Here is a 19,334-nt window from a genome sequence, read left to right on the forward strand (position 1 = left end):
TGTGGTGAACACTCTGTACTTGCCCTCATAAAGACTTCTCTTCACGGCTGGTTCTCCTACTGTCTTGACAGTGTTCTTCTCATGGGTGGATGTTGTGAATGGGTTTTTCATCTTTATGGAAAGGACCCTGCAAACAGCCATCTCTGTTGTCTTCCATGGATATCCAGGTCTTTTTGAGTTCCCAAGCTTACCAGTGCACTCTCTCAGAATGTACCAAACTATTAATTTGGTCATTCCTTATATTTCTACTGTCTCTGATGGACTTCTTCTCTTTTTTCTGGCCTAAGGATGGCCTGTTTCATTGAGAACTCACTGCATGTTGTGGTTTCACAGCAACAGGATTAGAAATGCAAATGATACACCTGGAATCAACACCAGAGCTTTTACTTGCTTGACTGATGATGGATTCATGATGGAATCATGAAATAACTGCCCAATGACTTTTGGTTCCTTGAAAAAAAGGCAGCTACATATTAAAGATGCTTATTTTATTAGTGTTTTATATCTGCATTCGATTAACAGACTAAATGGCGTGTACTTGTGTTCTCGTGTGTGTGTGTGTGTGTGTGTGTGTGTGTGTGTGTGTGTGTGTGTGTGTGTGTGTGTGTGTGTGTGTGTGTGTGTGTGTGTGTGTGTGTACGCATGTGTTACTGTATAAAAAAGAAACTATAATATTTTGAAATTGCTCTGTTATACTTTGTTGCGGAAAGGCTTGTTTTATTTTCTCATGCAAATATTGTTTTATTATGTAAAGCACTTTGTGTTGCTATAGGGCTGCTTTAACCAGAGGATTATAATCAAAATAGTTATTTTCTCAAGCAGGGAAAAAACAACCAACCACACCTGCTTTTGACACCTAGTTTTGGCCTTTCCCTTTAACAATCTTTACCATCCACTATGCATTTTACTTACAGTAAACCTAATTGGAATAAATACTCTCTTGATTATCTGTCAGTGACTCTTGATTGTCCTGTCCACTCTGAGAGAACACTAACATATATATAAAACAGATGTATATCGGATAATGCAGTTACTAAATTTAAGGAATCAACTTCATTATTTTCTACCATACCATGTGCCAATATGACAGGGCAGGCAGCTGAGCCGTACTCCCACACAGACTAGTCATCTTTTTGGCAGGGAAACCATTAGACAACATTGCAACCTCAGCTGATCGAGGCAGATGGCCGCCCTTCCTGAGGAAGCTCTGCTGGACATTTTTCTTTCCTGTTAAAAGGGAGTCTTTCCTCTCCACAAGCACCCTGTGAACGAAGGATGAGGAATTAAAACTGATTAATTAAAACTGAAGAGAAAATTCAATGCAATCAGTTAGCTTCCTTCAAGTTTTTAACTGGTCTAAATGAACACAGTTACTATGAACTGGCCTAATGTGGGTCATATGATGGATTTGTTTTAATTGGACTGTAACTGATTACAGTCAGTTGTACTGTATTGTATGATGCTGTATAAATTGAACCGAACTGAATTGAATTGAATTGAATTGAATTGAATTGAATTGAATTGAATTGAATTGAATTGAACTGAATTGAATTGAATGTTGCAATCAGACAGGAGAGGCTCATTGGGCTAATTTACAACTACTGGTTTAAAAGGAACAGTTTTTAAGAATTAGTGGTAAAGATGGTACAGATGAGCATAAAATGAATTCAAGTTTCACATTAGTATGTGTCTGCAGACCTGCCGACCTGCAGATTCAGACCCGCAGAGCTGGACCCGAACGTCCAGACCCCTGATATTTTTTGCAACAGTGCCATCTACTGGATGATTATGAAAACCACAACTGCATTTCTGGAGCAGCAGGTCCTCCAGGCCGCAGACGAAGTTGTGAAGTACTAATATTTAATTGCTCATGAAGCTTCGATCTAAAGAATTACCTTCCGGAGATCAGTACTTTATAGGTTTATTACAGTATAAATTCTAATACCTAGAAGGTTTAGTTCACCCCAGTACCAAACAGTCTGGCTTATTACACCAAACTATTAAAAGTTAACAATCTGAATTTATTTCCCTTAAACTTTATTAGACAGAAATGTGTATTGCTGTATACATTTACATTGAGGAGTAACGTCTGATTTAAACCTCCTAAAACATATAACATAGCTGGTCTTTGGTGTCCAGTGTTCATTTTGTGGTGGGAATTTGAAACAAAGAATGAAACACTGAGATAGTTTGAAATGTTTTATTAACTGGTCACCAATCGGGAAAATCTGTAGAGAAAAATAAAGAAAAAGAAAAAAAAAACACTTCTATAAAATGTAAAGGTTTATCTTTGGTGAACCGAACAAGCCACTTAATTTAATTCAGGTGTGTTGGGGGAAGGGTTGCATATAATAGTTGAAGGATAGCAGAGTACAACATACCTGACTGGACTGTACGCAATCAAGTGGCATCCTGGGTAATGGAGGCAAATGAAGGCAAAGGGCTTTTAATAAAGTCTCTAAACATTTTGCACATTTGTTTAACTGGCATGTCTTAAAGCTTTTCAGTCACCTCACTTAGTTTATAATAGACCTTTTCATTGATATAATACTAATCTATACTGGTTATCTATTTATTACATATACAGTGTGTGCAGAATTATTAGGCAAGTTGTATTTTTGAGGATTAATTTTATTATAGAACAACAACTATGTTCGCAATGAACACAAAAGACTCATAAATATCAAAGCTGAATATTTTTGGAAGTTGGAGTGGGGCTTTTTTAGTTTTAGTATCTTAGGAGGATATCTGTGTGTGCAGGTGACTATTACTGTGCATAATTATTAGGCAACTTAACAAAAACCAAATATATACCCATTTCATTTATTTATTTTCACCAGGGAAACCAATATAACAACTCAAAATTTACAAATATACATTTCTGGCATCCAAAAACAAAAATACAAATCAGTGACCAATATAACCACCTTTCTTTGCGAGGACACTGAAAAGCCTGCCATCCATAGATTCTGTCAGTGTCTTGATCTGTTCATGATCAACATTGCATGCAGCAGCAACCACAGCCTCCCAGACACTGTTCAGAGAGGTGTACTGTTGTCCCTCCCTGTAGATCTCACATTTGATGAGGGACCACAGGTTCTCTATGGGGTTAAGATCAGGTGAACAAGGAGGCCATGTCATTATTTTTTCTTCTTTTAGACCTTTTCTGGCCAGCCACGCAGTGGAGTACTTGGATGCGTGTGATGGAGCATTGTCCTGCATGAAAATCATGTTTTTCTTGAACAATGCTGACTTCTTCCTGTACCACTGCTTGAAGAAGGTTTCTTCCAGAAACTGGCAGTAGGACTGGGAGTTGAGCTTGACTCCATCCTCAACCCGAAAAGGTCCCACAAGCTCATCTTTGATGATACCAGCCCATACCAGTATCCCACCTCCACCTTGCTGGCGTCTGAGTCGGAGTGGAGCTCTCTGCCCTGTACTGATCCAGCCACGGGCCCATCCATCTGGCCCATCAAGACTCACTCTCATTTCATCAGTCCATAAAACCTTAGAAAAATCAGTCTTATGATATTGCTTGGCCCAGTCTTGACGTTTTATCTTGTGTGTCTTGTTCAGTGGTGGTCGTTTTTCAGCCTTCCTTACCTTGGCCATGTCCCTGAGTATTGCACACCTTGTGCTTCTTGGCACTCCAGTGATGTCGCAGCTCTGAAATACGGCAAAACTGGTGGCCAATGGCATCTTGGCAGCTTCACGCTTGATTTTCCTCAGTTCATGGGCAGTTATTTTGCGCCTTGTTTTTTCAGCACGCTTCTTGCGACCCTGTTGACTGTTTTGAATGAAACACTTGATTGTTCGATGATCACGCCTCAAAAGCTTGGCAATTTTAAGAGTGCCGCATCCCTCTGCAAGACATCTCACTATTTTTGACTTTTCAGAGTCCATCAAATCTCTCTTCTGACCCATTTTGCCAAAGGAGTGGAAGTTGCCTAATAATTTTGCACACCTGATATAGGGTGTTGATGTCATTAGACCACACCCCTTCTCATTACAGAGATGCACGTCACCTGATATGCTTAATTGGTAGTAGGCTTTCAAGCCTGTACCGGTTGGAGTAGAACAACATGCATAAAGAGGATGATGTGGTCAAAATACTCATTTGCCTAATAATTCTGCACACACTGTATATGTTAAAAGCAGGAACTGTTAAAAGCACAGAGCAAGCATCGACCACATGAACCTGCCTGGATAATCGTCAGTGCAGCTGGACTGATACCTTCTCTAACCAAACACTGAGAATTCTGGACAAGTCAGCATCATCCAGAAAATCTTATTTCCATCACGCTCACAGCAACGGATGATTGAAACAAGCTTATCTAGACGCCTTACTCACATTTTTTATTCTGGTCTAAATGCTGCAAAAGATGAAGTGTATAAACTTGATTTGTGTTCATACAGGTGTACGTAAAGCAAGGAAAGCAAAAACAAGTCACATAGACCCCCTGACAAGGTCATTTACAGACATTTGCAAAGGACTAGAAGAAATCATTCACAAACTGTTTGTGCCAAGTCAGACGTAAGATTTTAGTAAAAGAAAATTACCCTACAAGCACACCGATGAAGTGGAGGTGTCAGTATTCTTTGGCTCTTACTGGCAAATGCCAGCAGGTGGCGGTTTAACACCACTTCTCTCCTTCCTCACAGTAAATACAAGGTGGCTTTTCCATTGTAGTAATTCTAAATAGAACAACGAAACGGCTGCACTTTGTGTAAAAACAGGTACACCACCTACCATCAGCTCATAAACCAAACACTTCATGACACAAAGTAAGTTTACTTACAGCAACTTCAGTTTATTAAGACATTCAAACAATTCTGGAGAGGAGGAAATCTGAAAATAGTCAGGGTGGGGGGGGGGGGGTGCAATATACTCTGTTAAGGGTAAAACCACGTCAGCAAAATATGGCCAACCAGTGAAGAATTCTGATATAGCAAGTGGGATTAAAAAAATATGATACATTAAATTAAACACATTCACAAAAGAAACAAAGCAAGTGAATCTACAGTATAACATGACAAGTGCCTCTATTAAGCAGGCCCACAAGACATCGCACATATGTTAGCATAACATAATTTGCAGACTTTATACAGCACTTATACCTTTTAGTCCACAAGAAAGTTACTAAATGGTGAAGAATATCGAATACACGCATTTTAATAGAACATGTAAAGAAATACCTGATAAGGACCTTAATGTTTACAGACCCCATGGCTTTGTAGCTCCAACCGGCCAGCCGACGAGGTTAGAATCTACAACTGTCCAAGAGGGACCACCATAGAAGTCACCTCGCTTTTAACACATACCAAAATTCTGATCCAAAGTTTAGCATTGAGAAGTTTTTCCCCCTCGAATAATATAAGCACAATGCAAGTGGACGATCGCCATCACTGCGTAAAAAGAAAAAAAAGAAAAAAGAAAAAGACGACCTCAGGGCTCAAATCAGGTCAGCCACATTCATAGGCATTTCCTCCACAGTTGTATTGTAAAATGTCTCGATGTCCCGAAGAATCCTCTTGTCTTCCTCAGTGACAAAGTTGATAGCAACTCCTTTTCTGCCAAAACGGCCACCGCGACCAATTCTGTAAAGAGGATCAGCGGTTAGTCTGAGGCCGGTGACCAAGGGGGGGGGGGGACGGCACAAAATGAGCCAACTTACCTGTGAATGTAGTTCTCACGATTTGTTGGAAGGTCATAGTTGATGACCAGGGAAACCTGCTGAACGTCAATCCCACGAGCCTAAGACAAGGAACCAAACTAATTTTACTCTAAATCTCAAGAAATATACACCAAAACATGCTCCACTAATCACATATTAATGTTGCCCGTGTATAAGTAACAGATTCCTACATTAGAAGAACCTATTGTGGAGAACGAGCCCTTATCTCCCAAAAGTTCTCACTGCTTGGTCATTTCAGGACTGTTGCAGGATTACAAACATTTTGGGTTTAAACTTATGATCCAACAGCGTACTAACCAGAAGATCAGTAGTGATCAGCACTCTGCTTGAGCCAGACCTAAACTCTCTCATAATCACGTCACGCTCCTTCTGGTCCATATCACCGTGCTGCAAATGGAGAACATTTGTTAGGGAACGTTAACACCCATATTTAGCTCCAACAGGAGTGAAGCAGGCTGAGCGGTCTTACCAGAGCAGACACAGTGAAGTCTCTAGCGTGCATCTTCTCAGTCAACCAGTCGACTTTTCTCCTAGTGTTAAGGAAGATGACAGCCTGGGTGATGGTCAGAGTCTCGTACAGATCACACAGCGTGTCCAGCTTCCATTCCTGCAGACGAACAATAAAACCATTAGTCGACAAGTCACAACAAAAGCCTGCAGCAGCGATTATGCAACGCCTGATTAAAGAGATTAAAAAGCAGCTTCTGTGTAACACAGGATCTTGAGACAAAGGAAATTGGACATTAAGAAAGAGGTCCCTCCAAGCCTCATTTGCAATCCTGTGCTTTCTATCTCCTTCCCTGGTGTACCCATGCTCACATGTCTGCCTAAGCCAAACCTGGAAGGCTTGGTAAAGGCAGTTTTAGCAGGGTGCTTTAAAGAGAAGGGGTTGTGATGTTAACAGCAGCACATGACTACCCTCACAACTATGAACTTGCATGTTTGAGTGTAACAAACCTCTCTCTCCACATTTATGTAGAACTGCTTGATACCCTCAAGAGTCAGCTCTTCTTTCTTCACCAAAATGCGAATGGGATCTCGCATGAACTTCTTGGTTACCTCCAGCACATCGGCTGGCATTGTGGCCGAGAGCAGGACCACCTGAAGAAGCGACCACAGGTTAAAATGATACCTAAAAACAAGCTGGAACATTTAACTGCTGATACCGTCTGTAGCACAGAACCTTGAGGCAGTGGCCAACGAACATTAAGAAAGAGGTTCGAACACGTCTCATTTTCAGCACAGTGCTCATTAATCTTCTTCTGCGCAATAATCTGCTAGCATTATTGCATGAAACAGAAAGATCTGAATCACACAATTATAGCAGACTTCTGTTTAGGCAGAAGGATGATGATTAATGCATCTGCTATGTTTGTTTCTGCTTACTTGAATGTTTGTGCTCAGTTTCTGGAAGATCTCGTAGATCTGATCCTTGAACCCTCGACTCAACATCTCATCAGCTTCATCCAGAACAAACATCTTGATCCATTTTGGGGCTGAAGAAGACAAAGTATAAAGCATCCAGATGAGCTCATGTGTTATTCACACACCTTGAGCATCAGGATGATACTTACACAGATGTCTCCTGTTCAGCATGTCGTACACACGGCCTGGTGTGCCCACAACTATGTGAGGAGCCTCGGCCTGGAGCTTCTGAATTTCACTACGGAGATTAGTCCCTCCAATGCAGGCATGGCAGGTTGCCCCCATGTAGTCACCAAGAGCCAGAATTACTTTCTGGATCTTAAAAAAACAAACAAAAAAAAAAAAAACACAAATTCAGGACAGTGAAACAAAACATAACACAAACTAGAAAAAGTATTCCAAGTGATCAGTAAAGCAAAATGAACTCTCCATTTCAAGAGTCAGTCCCGAAAGATGGTATGCCATCACATCACTCAGATTTTCACAGAAATGTGTTAAAGAACAAGAAAATTCAGTGACACCAGATCACCTTTTAAGATCGATGCAGCCATGGACAGGGACTGCACCAATCAAAAGAGGATGCTTAGAATTCAGAAAGAAATAAAATAAATTGGTAAAAGATGGTACCTTCGACTCTGAACAGTGTCCTCAGTATGCTGCCTAGGTCTGAGACACTGCTGAGGTTATCATGACCTCAGGAACAGCGTACCTGCTGAGCCAGCTCTCTGGTGGGAGCCAAAACCAGAGCTTGAGTCTCTTTCTGCTCAATGTCCAGCTGCTGCAAGATAGAGATGGCAAACGTGGCCGTCTTGCCAGTGCCTGACTGGGCTTGGGCAATGACATCATAGCCTAACAGGAGGAGAACACATTACTATAAATAATAATGTGCCTTTTTAAACAAATATTCATAGTCTTTAAAAAGGAAAAACAACAGCTCAGTATGTCTAATGAAATACCAGGCTGCAATCAGAGGCTGAGTGATCAGTGAAAAAAACATTATCCCCATTTTAGGGTAAGTCCCGAAAGATGGTAAAGCATCATTTCACTCAACTGCAGAATATTTCACTTATTAGTTTAATTTTTGTACCTTTAATACAAGGGATGATTGCCCTCTGCTGAATGGCAGATGGCTTTTCAAAACCATAAGCGTATATTCCCCTGAGAAGAGTCTCTTTCAGGTTCATATCATCAAAGTTGTCCGTAATCTCATTCCAGTTGCTCTGTTTTGAAAAATTAACATGTGGTTGTAGTATGTTATTACTGGGCCCTGTACTTAGTCTGATATTTTAAACACAATTTTAATTGGCCTTACCTCAATGACACCATCAGGCTCCATCCCATCAGGCCCCCCATGGTCTCTATCTCTTGAGCTGTTAGGGACAAAAGTGGGTCAGATTTCACAAAATGTTACATTTAAAGCCCTTTAAATAAATAGAGGGTCTAGTGGGGAGACTTGTGAACTCGGGCGTGCAAGACGAGCAGCTTTCAAATTTTATCAATGTCGTCACGCGGGATTTTAAAATGCCACCTATTTCGCATCAAATTAAAAAGATGTACTAAAGTCTACCCTATGTACAGTGAGTGGGGTCCAGAGTGGTCCGGGTTACGCCCAGAGTATCTCGTTTCACAGCCGGGTGCTTTAGCGGGTGCACGTGTCAAATTCCACGAGCTGGGGCTCAACTACCTGCCCTCCAAAAATTTCCTTTTATATAACTTCAGAATGGTTCAGTCGCATGTACACATCCATTATAGTCCCAGTCTTCTCGGGAGTGGGACCCTTAAACACAGAATTTGGACACGTTCAGGATTTTAACATGGAGCTCTACCTCCCTCAACGTTGGCCAATATGTCGGATAAATGGGCCTGTGGTGCCAGCGGGTGCTTCTACCGAGAACTAGGCCGAGATTTAGTCTAACCTGATTGCTACTCTTGACAGTGACCGGCCACTGAAGTAAACGCTATCTGACTTGTACAACCAAGTCCAGAGAAGTTTTATAACATGTATTTGGAAAATAAATCATATTTAACACACACGGGTCCAACAGATAATTGTGAACTGGGGTGTAGCTGGTTGGCTAACATCACGAAGCTAACTACTACCAACCGAATCACCCCGACAGCAGTAAGGGCCTAAATACTAAGATAGCTAATTCCGTATTATGGGGTCCGTTAAAGGTGTCACGCGTTTTACCACAACCAAATATCTGGCACTTTTTAACAGAGAGTAAATATACTACATTACCTGTTGTAATCAGCAGAATCGCTAGACATGATCCGTTCCCAACTTCAGCATGCGACTGAAAAGATCGCTGATGGCGTTGCCAACTGCCTTTATGCAGCCGGACTATATTCTCTGATAAATGTAACAGTCACTTAAGTTGACAATATAGTTTCAGTTGACATAATTATTATTTTGGTCTCACTACGCTTTATCGACTATTTTCAGTATTCAAATACGCATTCTGTGAAGTACTAAAATGTTAAAATAGTAGTAGACTAGATTTTTCAGCGGAAGGATAATGCAGTAATAGTTGGTGCGTCGGCTCCTACAGTGTCTCTGACAGGTCAAAACTAGGCCTGGCAAGGTTGTGCAAGATTTTTTGAGGAAGAGTTATGGTTCAACACATACTCTGTACAAGAATTTATTAAAAATGTAATGTTTTAATAACAATATTAACACGCTGTCAATCAATATTAACGTCTCCATTAAATTACTTTGTTGTCAGGGCGTTTAAAAAGGGAATTAATCTGTGGCCATACATTAACTTTGTGTTACATATTATTTTTGAGTATTGACTGCTTACAACAGTATTTGTGGTCACTACAACAGTTTAAATGGACAAATCTTTAATGGAAGATCTGTCTTAAACCATTTTAAAAACTTGATTGTACAGAGCAACCAGTCTTAATATTTACAATGATGCAAGCAGTTTTTGTATGTTTGACTGTAAATACATCGTAGGAATTCTTTCTTCTTAACACATTGAGCTCAAATGATCAAAAACCAGTTTTCTTTTTTGTTTCTCTTGTTTTACCTTACCATTATTCCAGTTTCAACTACCTTATCCTGGGCCTCAAGTGTCTTCTGTGTCTGTTGTCAGTTTCCACAGATAGTAAATTTAATACAAAAAGCCAATAAAGTAGTGTTTGGTGGACTATTTCTTTGTTTTAACAAATCTTTTTTGTAATAAATCTTATATAGAAGCATGTCCATTTCCCTTTTGAAAAAGTGCCACATTAGAAAGAAAAATGCATTTGTGGGATGAGCAGCAGAGTTGAGTATGTGGGTTGAACCCATGTAAAAGTTGCAAGATCTTCTCTGCCAATGCCAAACAGCTGATTCAGCTGTTGATTCTTGTTTGGTGTTTTGCTGTTAGCATGTGGAAGAATCACACACAGCAACAGCAGCTTGGTAAGTCTTTGATAAAACCCTCTATGCTCTGTGGGGGTGAGTCTTAACATCATGGAGGATGGATTTAGGTCCTGTTGTGGCTGGTTCTTCAACATGCTATGGTTTGTTAAATGAAGGAATTGTTAAATTTCCAATCCAATAAACAACACCAACCAAAAGTCAATATCAGAATAAGCCATTTGACAAAACAAGAAAAGACTGGGTACTTTTTCATGGGCACAACCCAAATACTCTGCTGCTCATCCCACAAATCAATTTTCATTACAAATGTTCCATTTTAAAGCTAAATAAACTGACTTTCCAATGATCTAAGATTAATTGCCAAGATTAATTGTTAACAACAAAGAAATAATCCAACAAACCTAAATTCCTTACTTTTTGTGCCATATTTAATTGGAATAGCTCACCTGCATTGAACACACACCACAAATGGCGATTGTTCCTCCATCATTTTACTCCAGGTTCTGGTTGATCACCATAATAGAGTAGGAATTTTCCTTTTATGTCAAAATTTGTAGATTTTTAACCTTAGGTAAATCTGAGCATCTCATCCTCCTATTTAACAAAGCTCGTTTAAAGCCCTGAATGGTCTGCTGGGAGGTTTTATGGCCAAATCTGTTACCAGGCAGTGGTGTAAGAAAACACATTTAAATGCACTTCATTAAAATGTTAGTTGTAAAGATAGAAAGATGGAAAGGATGAGTGACTTTTCAGCTCATAAAAGTGGTTTTATGTCAAATAAGTCAGTGTTTCATAAGCATAAAGTAAAATACTCATTGAGATACACCTGCATTCGGATCTAACCAATATTCTGAATCAATCTTGAGTTCACAGTAGAAGTTCATAGCATAACAAGGATAACAATATTTAACTTTTATTCCAGTGTATACAAGCAGAGAGCTGGTTGTACATTATTATTCAATTGATTACAGTAAAATTATTGCTGGGATATTTAAAATAAAGAAGGCTACTTTTTAACTGGAGTGAAAATATTTTAATGCACAATGGTATAATAGTTAGAGAAGAGTTCCTCCCCTGCTTGAATATCTCTGAGTGACACCAGGACAACACAACGCAGAGGTCGGCGCGTGTCCTGGCTGTAGTTGACGTTAGGAAGATACTGGCGGAGCTCCATGGGGAACTTCTCCGGCACGTCGTACTCCTGATAGCAAACATTAGCAGGCCTTTCGTTGGAGCAGTTGTTGACATACTGACCCACAGCCAGTGGGTTTTGTGGACTGTCTGTCAGCCAGCTGGTGTCACTAGTCAAGAAAGGACCTATTCTGTCCCGGCCACTGCAGGACCTGAACACCATTCTGGAGATGCCTTTATCATTTCCATCAATCAAGACACCATCGATACACCTGAATACAAAGGGGTTTCTGATGGATTGAAGGAGAATGGGCTCATAGGGTTGATAGATGGTGCCAGGATACATGGCAACTGTTGCTCCTTTTGGTACAAATCCCACGGTGACAAACACCCCAGTTCCCGCAGAGGGTAAAGAGCTGCGCTTCCGATCAATGCAAAATCCAAGATTCTGTAACATAAAATCTTGCCCACTCGCTGGATATTCATCATACTGCTCTTGTTTACTACTAAACCGTGGCAGAACGTGAGTCTGGGCTGATCGGATCTGGCCTCGACTCCTGAGCAGGGCTCGGAACAGCTTCAGCAGGCTCTGTGAAACCTGCTCGTCCGGGATCAGTTTGTCATCGGAGCGCTCCGTCACCTTCCGCAGGGTTTTCTCATTTTTAGACAGGTTGAACACAACCCACGGCACGAACCTGTGCCGGTAAGATCTCCATTTCTTCTGAAATGTTTTGAGCACCGCTGTAAACATCCAGGAATACGTGCATTAGTTAAAGAACAAGCTAACCTTCACAGTAAGTTCAGCTACTTCCGGAAAGTTGTCTAAGAAAATACGAGAGAGCTTGAAAAAGTTTTAAAATTTGTACTCGATTAATCAAACATTGATTAAATATATTATTAGTCTACGAAAAAGTTGTAAGGTATGTTAACTAACTGGAATAAAATAGAAAAATTTAGGGGAAGACATAACTGACAGCACAGTCATTCAACTCTTTTGTTTTGGAGTCGAATGCGTCAACCGGAAATGGTGTTGATGAAATTATTTGTAGAAATTAATAACAGTTAATGCTTAAAGAACTGTTTCACGGGGTTTTCTCGGACCCTTGAACACATTAAACCTGCTCGAAAACTGCTAAACTTAAAATGTTTAGATCTGGACTGAACTATACTACAAAGCATGTAGATGAATTAACGCATTTTTTTTTTACATCGGTGAATATTTTATTGAAAATCCAAACAAGAGTAAGTGTATGTGTTTTTGTATGAGTTTTTTTTTCCCCACTCAGACCACTTTATACCAAAAATAATTTCCCTTATCTTCATTTTCGCAAATATAAAATGTGGTAATGAATACATTCTGGTCTTTGTCAGACACGTGACCTAACTCCTAACCGAATCATTTTAAGTCTTTTAGTTAAACGGGATCTAAAGTGGGTGCCAAAAAAGGACGCTTCAAGCGTTTTCATAATTACAATTATATGTTTTAGAGACTCTATATTCTCTGTAGAACAATTCGACTCAGACTTGAACATCCTAAATATTGCAGTTTTGAGCAGGACCTGGTTAAATGTGGACAAGGTTCCGGATAAAGCAGTGGAATCGTCCTTTATGAATAATCGGAAGCTATGAACCGGAAGCTAACTTCAGCGTTGTGCTGAATGGGAGGAGAGAGATTCAGTCTAAGACAAACATGGTAATAAATTACTTTTTATGCTTGTTTCTTGGAGAAAATACTAACAGTTTTTTAGTCACGAAAAATACCACTATGAGGTGTTTGATACAGTTAATAAATAAATAAATAAATAAATCGCCGCAGTTTTATTTAATTAATGAAAGCAAACGTAGCTCCTGACGTTAGCATTAGGTAATGTCCTAGCATACAGTTAGGCTAGTATTGTCGCTTAGCTAGCTTGCTAAGTTTGCTAGTCTAAAAGCTAACTGATAAACAAAATTGCACCGCTTTGAATTGCTGACGAGAACATTTATGAATAAACTGTAGACTGTAAGGTTTTGTGTATGATATGGTACCTTTCACACATTTTAAGTCTTGTTTGTGCAGCAGTCTGGTACTGGTAGTTCACATAATGCTGCTATCTTCAATGTTGTTCGTCGTTGTTTATATAGCTAACAATTAGCTTACCTTTGCAGTTATAATTAGGCATTTCTCTAACAACTCCTGCTGTAATATGTTGACGTAATTATCGCATTTTAGACAAAGTGTCAGCGTAGTTAATGGTAAAATGTGGGTCATGTTTCTGTTTCTAAACGGATTTTTTGTTGTGTGATCTTTGTGTAGAACAAGCTGAAGTCCTCTCAGAAGGATAAAGTTCGACAGTTTGTGATCTTCACACAATCCAATGAGAAGACTGCAGTGACTTGTCTGTCTCAAAATGACTGGAAATTAGACGTTGCCACAGACAAGTTTTTTCAAAACCCAGAGCTCTATGTTTCAAATCTTAAGGGGGCTTTAGACAAGAAGAAACTCGAACAGCTGTACAACAGATACAGAGGTATGAAAAATTATTGAAAAAAGTTTTCCTTTTAGCCATTAAGAAATGCCGAATTTTTCTTTCTTTCTTTCTTTCTTTCTTTCTTTCTTTCTTTCTTTCTTTCTTTCTTTCTTTCTTTCTTTCTTTTGTTTAGATCCTCATGATGATAACAAAATAGGCATTGATGGGATCCAGCAGTTCTGTGATGACCTGGGTCTGGACCCTGCCAGTATAAGTGTCCTTCTCATAGCCTGGAAGTTCAGGGCAGCAACGCAGTGCGAGTTCTCGAAACAGGAGTTCATAGATGGCATGATGGACCAGGGGTGAGACTATCTATTCCTTCTTCTTGTCTGTGCTTTGTAACACCATTTTAAATGGAGATTTAATCAACAAAAATAAATTATATTGCTCTAAACAAGGAGCCATTCCTGCTTTGATTTTATGTCAGGTTGCACTTAAGTTACGTTTTTTTCTTTCTCAACCAATCAATTGATCGCAGTGTTTTATATTCTACCCTTTCGGGTCAGTTAGATTGGTACCCCAACAGAAGGGTCCCAACAAAGTAGGTTGAGTCCAATATTAGGGTACCCTTCCTAGTTTTTGCATGTGGAAACACAAAAAAATGAATCCCGACCTGCACCCATCGGTGGAAATGTGGCTTTAGTGTCATAGATTGAACAAGGTGTTGGAAACATTCATCAGAGATTTTGCTCCATATTAACATGACAGCATCACATAGTTGCTGCAGGTTTGTCGGCTGCATCCATGATGAGAATCTCCCGTTCCACCACATCCCAAAGCTGCTCTGTTGGCTAGAGATCTGGGGCCTCATTTATCAAACTGTGCATAGCAAAGCAAACTACAGGCGGCGTCTGCAGCGCGAAAAAGAAATGCTGCGCACTTCTACTTTTAGATTTTAAAAAGTGCATGCATGCATGTCCCACGCCTGTTTCCGTTTATAAATCAGAATCAACCCTAAAGCGAACGCCTTCCCTCGCACACATGGTGGCTGTAACTGGTCAGGTGAATGCCTATGATACATATTCATCACATCATTTCCATGATGGTTTGAATTTTTTGGGGTGTGAGACAGAGATCCTGATGGACCACGTTGACAAACGTAAAAATGTTAAATTGGTGGGCACGGCTTGGGCATTACTTGTGTCAGAAAGGCAGAATAGTAGCAGCAGGTGGCAGATGCTGTCATCGCAGTGTCAGAAGGCAAGACATGCCAGAGGTATTGGAACATGCGGCTGGATATCTCAGCCGGTCTGTAGAGCATCCGTCTGCCATGTGGGAGACGGATGTCTCAGCCGGTCTGTAGAGCATCCGTCTGCCATGTGGGAGACGGATGTCTCAGCCGGTCTGTAGAGCATCTGTCTGCCATGTGGGCGACTGAAGTTCGAATCACACACGGGTGAATCGCTTTGGAGAAAAGTGTCTGTTACAAGACAGTAATGACGCCTGTAATTTAGTCTTTGTTTTAATTTATAAAACAAATATGTACAGATACATCTGAGATTGTTAGCAGTTTATTTAGAGTAAAATAATATTTCTTTCTAGCTGCTGGGTGCTCCAGCTGGGTGGGCGCTTCAGAGGGACACAGTCACCGCTATGAACCAGGTGGTCAAGAAGTTGCAGGAAATAAAGATCTTCTGGACAGAAATTAGCACAACAATAAAAAAGCATAGTGTGAGAATAAATAAAAAGGAAATCCACCTCTTGTGTGTTGACTCCAGCCTTTAATCTGCATCCCACTCTGCTGGAATGAAGGACAAAGCTTACTTTTCGTACTGACTGCTACATGCTGGCAGCAGACTGTCCATCTTATTTAGCTGGATGGATTTTATAACATGGAAGTTTTGTTTCACAATGACAGGACATATTTTAGTAGTTGGGGTTCTTATTAATATTGTCTCCCTTTTTCCTGAAAATCCTGTTCAGGGTGGGAGGGTTTGGTGTGATATATTTTATGTTTGCAAACCAACTGTAGCCTTACCTGATATGCAGTGTATAAGCTGGATAGCGAATCAATTATTAAATGAATTAATTGTGGCTTTTAATACTGTGATTTACTGAAATCAAGTAACCGTGATATCCCTACAACAATGTGCTTAAATGAAACCAAAATTTACATAAAAATTTTACCAAATTAATAGATTTTACCGGCATTTATCAGCAAGAACTTTTTTTTTCTTTTAAAAATGTGTTCCCGTGTTAACAGAGAAAGCTGACCTTTACTGTTCTGGTAACCACGATTTTATTTTAGGCTCTTCAATCAGGAATGAATTTCACATCATTAATATGTAGAAGCCTCTTTTTTCATCCACTAGACAGATTGACACAAGCATTGAAAAAAGAAAAAGGTCTTTTATTGTTACTTTATCCAGAATCCTTTTGTCTCTGATGATTGGCCAGTTTTTACTGCACCTGTGTCTTTCATCCTGCGTAGTTCACCTGTGTGCTTTTTTGTATGTACCAAACCGAGTGATCCTTTCAACCTGATAGCAGCTTTATAGCAGCAGCTGTCGCTAATAAATATTCTTTTTGCTGAAAAAACAAAATGATTTGGCAAAATACTTAAGCTCTCTGAAAAGTGGATTCTTTGTGTGAAAGGTCTATTTATTTTTTTTATTTTTTCCTAAACCTTTCTTCAGATTTGGACAGAAATCCCCTCAAATAAAACCTGCTCTTTGGCACGTATTGGTTGAATTAGGTTTTGGTTAGTAGCTTTTATAATAACAAAATATCTACTTGTGTTCAGCTCAGAAATATTTGCTTTTCCCCCTGTATGTGCTGGATTTGTTTTACATCTCATGAACAATGAAACGTGTGCTCTGTGGTCTCACAGGTGTGACAGCATCGAGAAGCTCAAAGCTCAGCTGCCAAAGATGGAGCAGGAGTTAAAGGACCATGGGAAATTTAAAGACTTTTACCAGTTTACATTTAACTTTGCCAAGAATCCCGGCCAGAAAGGTTTGGGTAAGGATCCTTATTATCCATCATATTGCTCATCAGTTTGTTTTTTGTTCCTGTCTTCATGCTTTCATATTGATCTTTGTCTGCTTTTCTTCCAGATCTGGATATGGCAATTGCATATTGGAATTTAGTTCTGGCAGGAAGATTTAAATTCCTGAACTTGTGGAACAAATTTTTAGTAGTAAGTTTGTAATCACACATCAGGTGGTCTAAATATGACAATGTTGTCTCATACAGTGCTGTAAAAAAGAATACAGATGCTTATATTTTTGTACACTTGAATGAAGATGTGACACACACATATATGTATGTATGTGTGTGTGTGTGTGTGTGTTTGAGACAAAGATTGTTTGAGTAAACAGAAAAGGATAGATGAGGCTTGATGGAGCAACTGTGTCAACGCTACGTTGACGACATCTGCTGGATGTAAAAAGTCACTGCAGGCAACCTGGATGAAGATAGTAGATAAAGAAGTTCATTCATTCTGACACATGGGCACCAAATAAGTGATAAAACAGTCCAGTTGGGCACGTTACTAAAAAAATAAAACATAATTGTCTTTATAGTTGGTAGTTATTTACTTCAAAAGAAACTGTTAATATCCGAGTTTCAGCATTAAAAAAGTAGTTAGCAGGAACAGTAACTTATTACTCTATCCTCTTTTTTATGTTCAGATATTTCTCTTTAACAGAAAGGAAAATTCAACTAAATGTTCAATAATTTATAATAAAACTGAATTTTGGATATGATAAATTTATTAAATGTAATTTTAACCTTTTTTTTTGACACACTTGGAAGCAGCGATGCTAACATGTAGCATACCAAAATGGCGGGGATTAACTCAGCTAAAAGACTCTACCAAGCATTGGTGTCCAACCCAAATTCAGTTCAAACCCCAAGTAGATATCTGGGAATGTAACAAAACCATGAGAACAGCACTGTCCATTTGCTTTAGGCAAGGTTGCGTTCACCTTTTCTTCACCAACCTTATTTTTTCTGCCTGCTTTCTGAAATAAAATGGAGAATTTAGCAGGAACTCTACAGTGGACAGAGCTCTTATGTTTTTGGTACATTCCCACATAATTACTTTTATATGTTGAGATGGCTTTTCTCTTTCCCCCTCAGTAAATAAGTCATTTAATTTTTTTTCTTTTTTTGCTTGATGATCTGAAACTTTTAAGTGTGACAAATATGCAAAAGAATGAAAAAAGGAGTCTGTAAATATGTACACTGTTTTCCTTACAGGAACACCACAAAAGATCTATTCCCAAGGACACTTGGAATCTCTTACTAGACTTCAGCACGATGATCACAGATGACATGTCAAATTATGACGAGGAAGGTAAAATTACTCTCCAAGCTGCATGGAAACAATGATGTGCTAAACATTGCTGTCTCCTACCATGCTTTGCACAGTCGTGTGACAGAAAAGTTTTCTGTATCAACAGGAGCGTGGCCTGTCCTCATCGATGACTTTGTAGAGTTTGCACGGCCGCATGTCGGGACCAAAAGCACAGCAGTTTAAGGGCTGATTTTACACAAAAAACATCCTTGTGAGGTTTCTACACAAACAGTGAATGGAGGACAAGTGAACCACACTGAGCTGAGAACTATGTTGCCTTTTCAACACTCAGGACTGAAATATTTTACTCATCAGAGACTTTATAAAAATGTGTCTGTATGTAAACAGATGAAAGGCATATCTCCTTGCTGGGCAACTTGCGATGGTTTCATCTAAACTTTGGTTTAAAGCTTCTGTGTGCACTCAGGCCAACTGCAGAGGAGTCGCAACCTCGGCTCATGTCACGCGTGGATGTTTGTCTTCAAAGTGAGGTCAATAAAACGCCTGAATCGTAATGTAAACTCAAGGATTTCAAAGGGACGTTCTTTAAATATTGAATTTTATTTCTAGTGTGCTTTCTTAATTTTGCTTTTGTTTTATGATGCGTTTGTGTGACAAGTCGGTATAAAACATTTTTAAGTTTTTTTTTTTTATCACAATGCTGTTTAAATACAAATGTCTACAGGTAAAATAAATGTTTGAGTTCAGTGTCTTTAACCAGGCCTCTTCATTTGTGCTGACAGGGAAAAAAAACCATTAAATATAGTTAAACAGGGTGAAATGTTTTTCAAAATAGATTTTTTATTCTGGCACTGTGATTTACGGGTAAATATAACAACCAATACCCTAATAATTTTGGGCATTTAAATGTTATATAGCCAAATATGTAATCATACTTA

At 39.3% G+C, this 19,334-nt stretch overlaps 3 protein-coding genes and 4 non-coding genes across 7 annotated transcripts; 1 reads left to right on the forward strand and 6 right to left on the reverse strand.

The window, feature by feature from the left end:
- Nucleotides 1-4,786: 4,786 nt before the first annotated feature.
- Nucleotides 4,787-9,501, reverse strand: eif4a2 (eukaryotic translation initiation factor 4A). The gene is made up of 11 exons (XM_041992820.1): nt 9,364-9,501; nt 8,434-8,491; nt 8,209-8,341; nt 7,831-7,970; nt 7,271-7,439; nt 7,083-7,192; nt 6,654-6,797; nt 6,166-6,303; nt 5,994-6,083; nt 5,676-5,755; nt 4,787-5,598 (listed from the first exon to the last, which is right to left on the reverse strand). Exons 1-11 carry the CDS (start codon nt 9,390-9,392, stop codon nt 5,454-5,456), a joined length of 1,236 nt encoding a protein of 411 aa, XP_041848754.1. The 5' UTR covers nt 9,393-9,501; the 3' UTR covers nt 4,787-5,453.
- Nucleotides 6,401-6,584, reverse strand: LOC121645320. The gene has a single exon (XR_006011405.1). It is a non-coding gene; the product is annotated as a small nucleolar RNA SNORA81 (small nucleolar RNA).
- On the reverse strand, nt 6,864-7,044 carry LOC121645321. Its single transcript, XR_006011406.1, has one exon. It is a non-coding gene; the product is annotated as a small nucleolar RNA SNORA81 (small nucleolar RNA).
- On the reverse strand, nt 7,522-7,596 carry LOC121645322. The gene has a single exon (XR_006011407.1). It is a non-coding gene; the product is annotated as a small nucleolar RNA SNORD2 (small nucleolar RNA).
- Nucleotides 8,097-8,169, reverse strand: LOC121645323. The gene has a single exon (XR_006011408.1). It is a non-coding gene; the product is annotated as a small nucleolar RNA SNORD2 (small nucleolar RNA).
- Nucleotides 9,502-11,391: 1,890 nt separating the features above from the next.
- On the reverse strand, nt 11,392-12,416 carry setd9 (SET domain containing 9). The gene has a single exon (XM_041992836.1). It carries the CDS (start codon nt 12,374-12,376, stop codon nt 11,528-11,530), a length of 849 nt encoding a protein of 282 aa, XP_041848770.1. The 5' UTR covers nt 12,377-12,416; the 3' UTR covers nt 11,392-11,527.
- Nucleotides 12,417-13,036: 620 nt separating this feature from the next.
- dcun1d1 (DCN1, defective in cullin neddylation 1, domain containing 1 (S. cerevisiae)) lies at nt 13,037-18,956 on the forward strand. The gene is made up of 7 exons (XM_041992843.1): nt 13,037-13,318; nt 13,922-14,135; nt 14,269-14,437; nt 16,966-17,096; nt 17,192-17,274; nt 18,339-18,435; nt 18,542-18,956. The coding sequence occupies exons 1-7, from the start codon at nt 13,316-13,318 to the stop codon at nt 18,616-18,618; spliced, it is 774 nt and encodes a 257-aa protein (XP_041848777.1). The 5' UTR covers nt 13,037-13,315; the 3' UTR covers nt 18,619-18,956.
- Nucleotides 18,957-19,334: the final 378 nt, after the last annotated feature.

Source organism: Melanotaenia boesemani, chromosome 8 (genome assembly GCF_017639745.1).
Source record: "Melanotaenia boesemani isolate fMelBoe1 chromosome 8, fMelBoe1.pri, whole genome shotgun sequence".
NCBI classification, from domain to species: Eukaryota; Metazoa; Chordata; class Actinopteri; order Atheriniformes; family Melanotaeniidae; genus Melanotaenia; species Melanotaenia boesemani.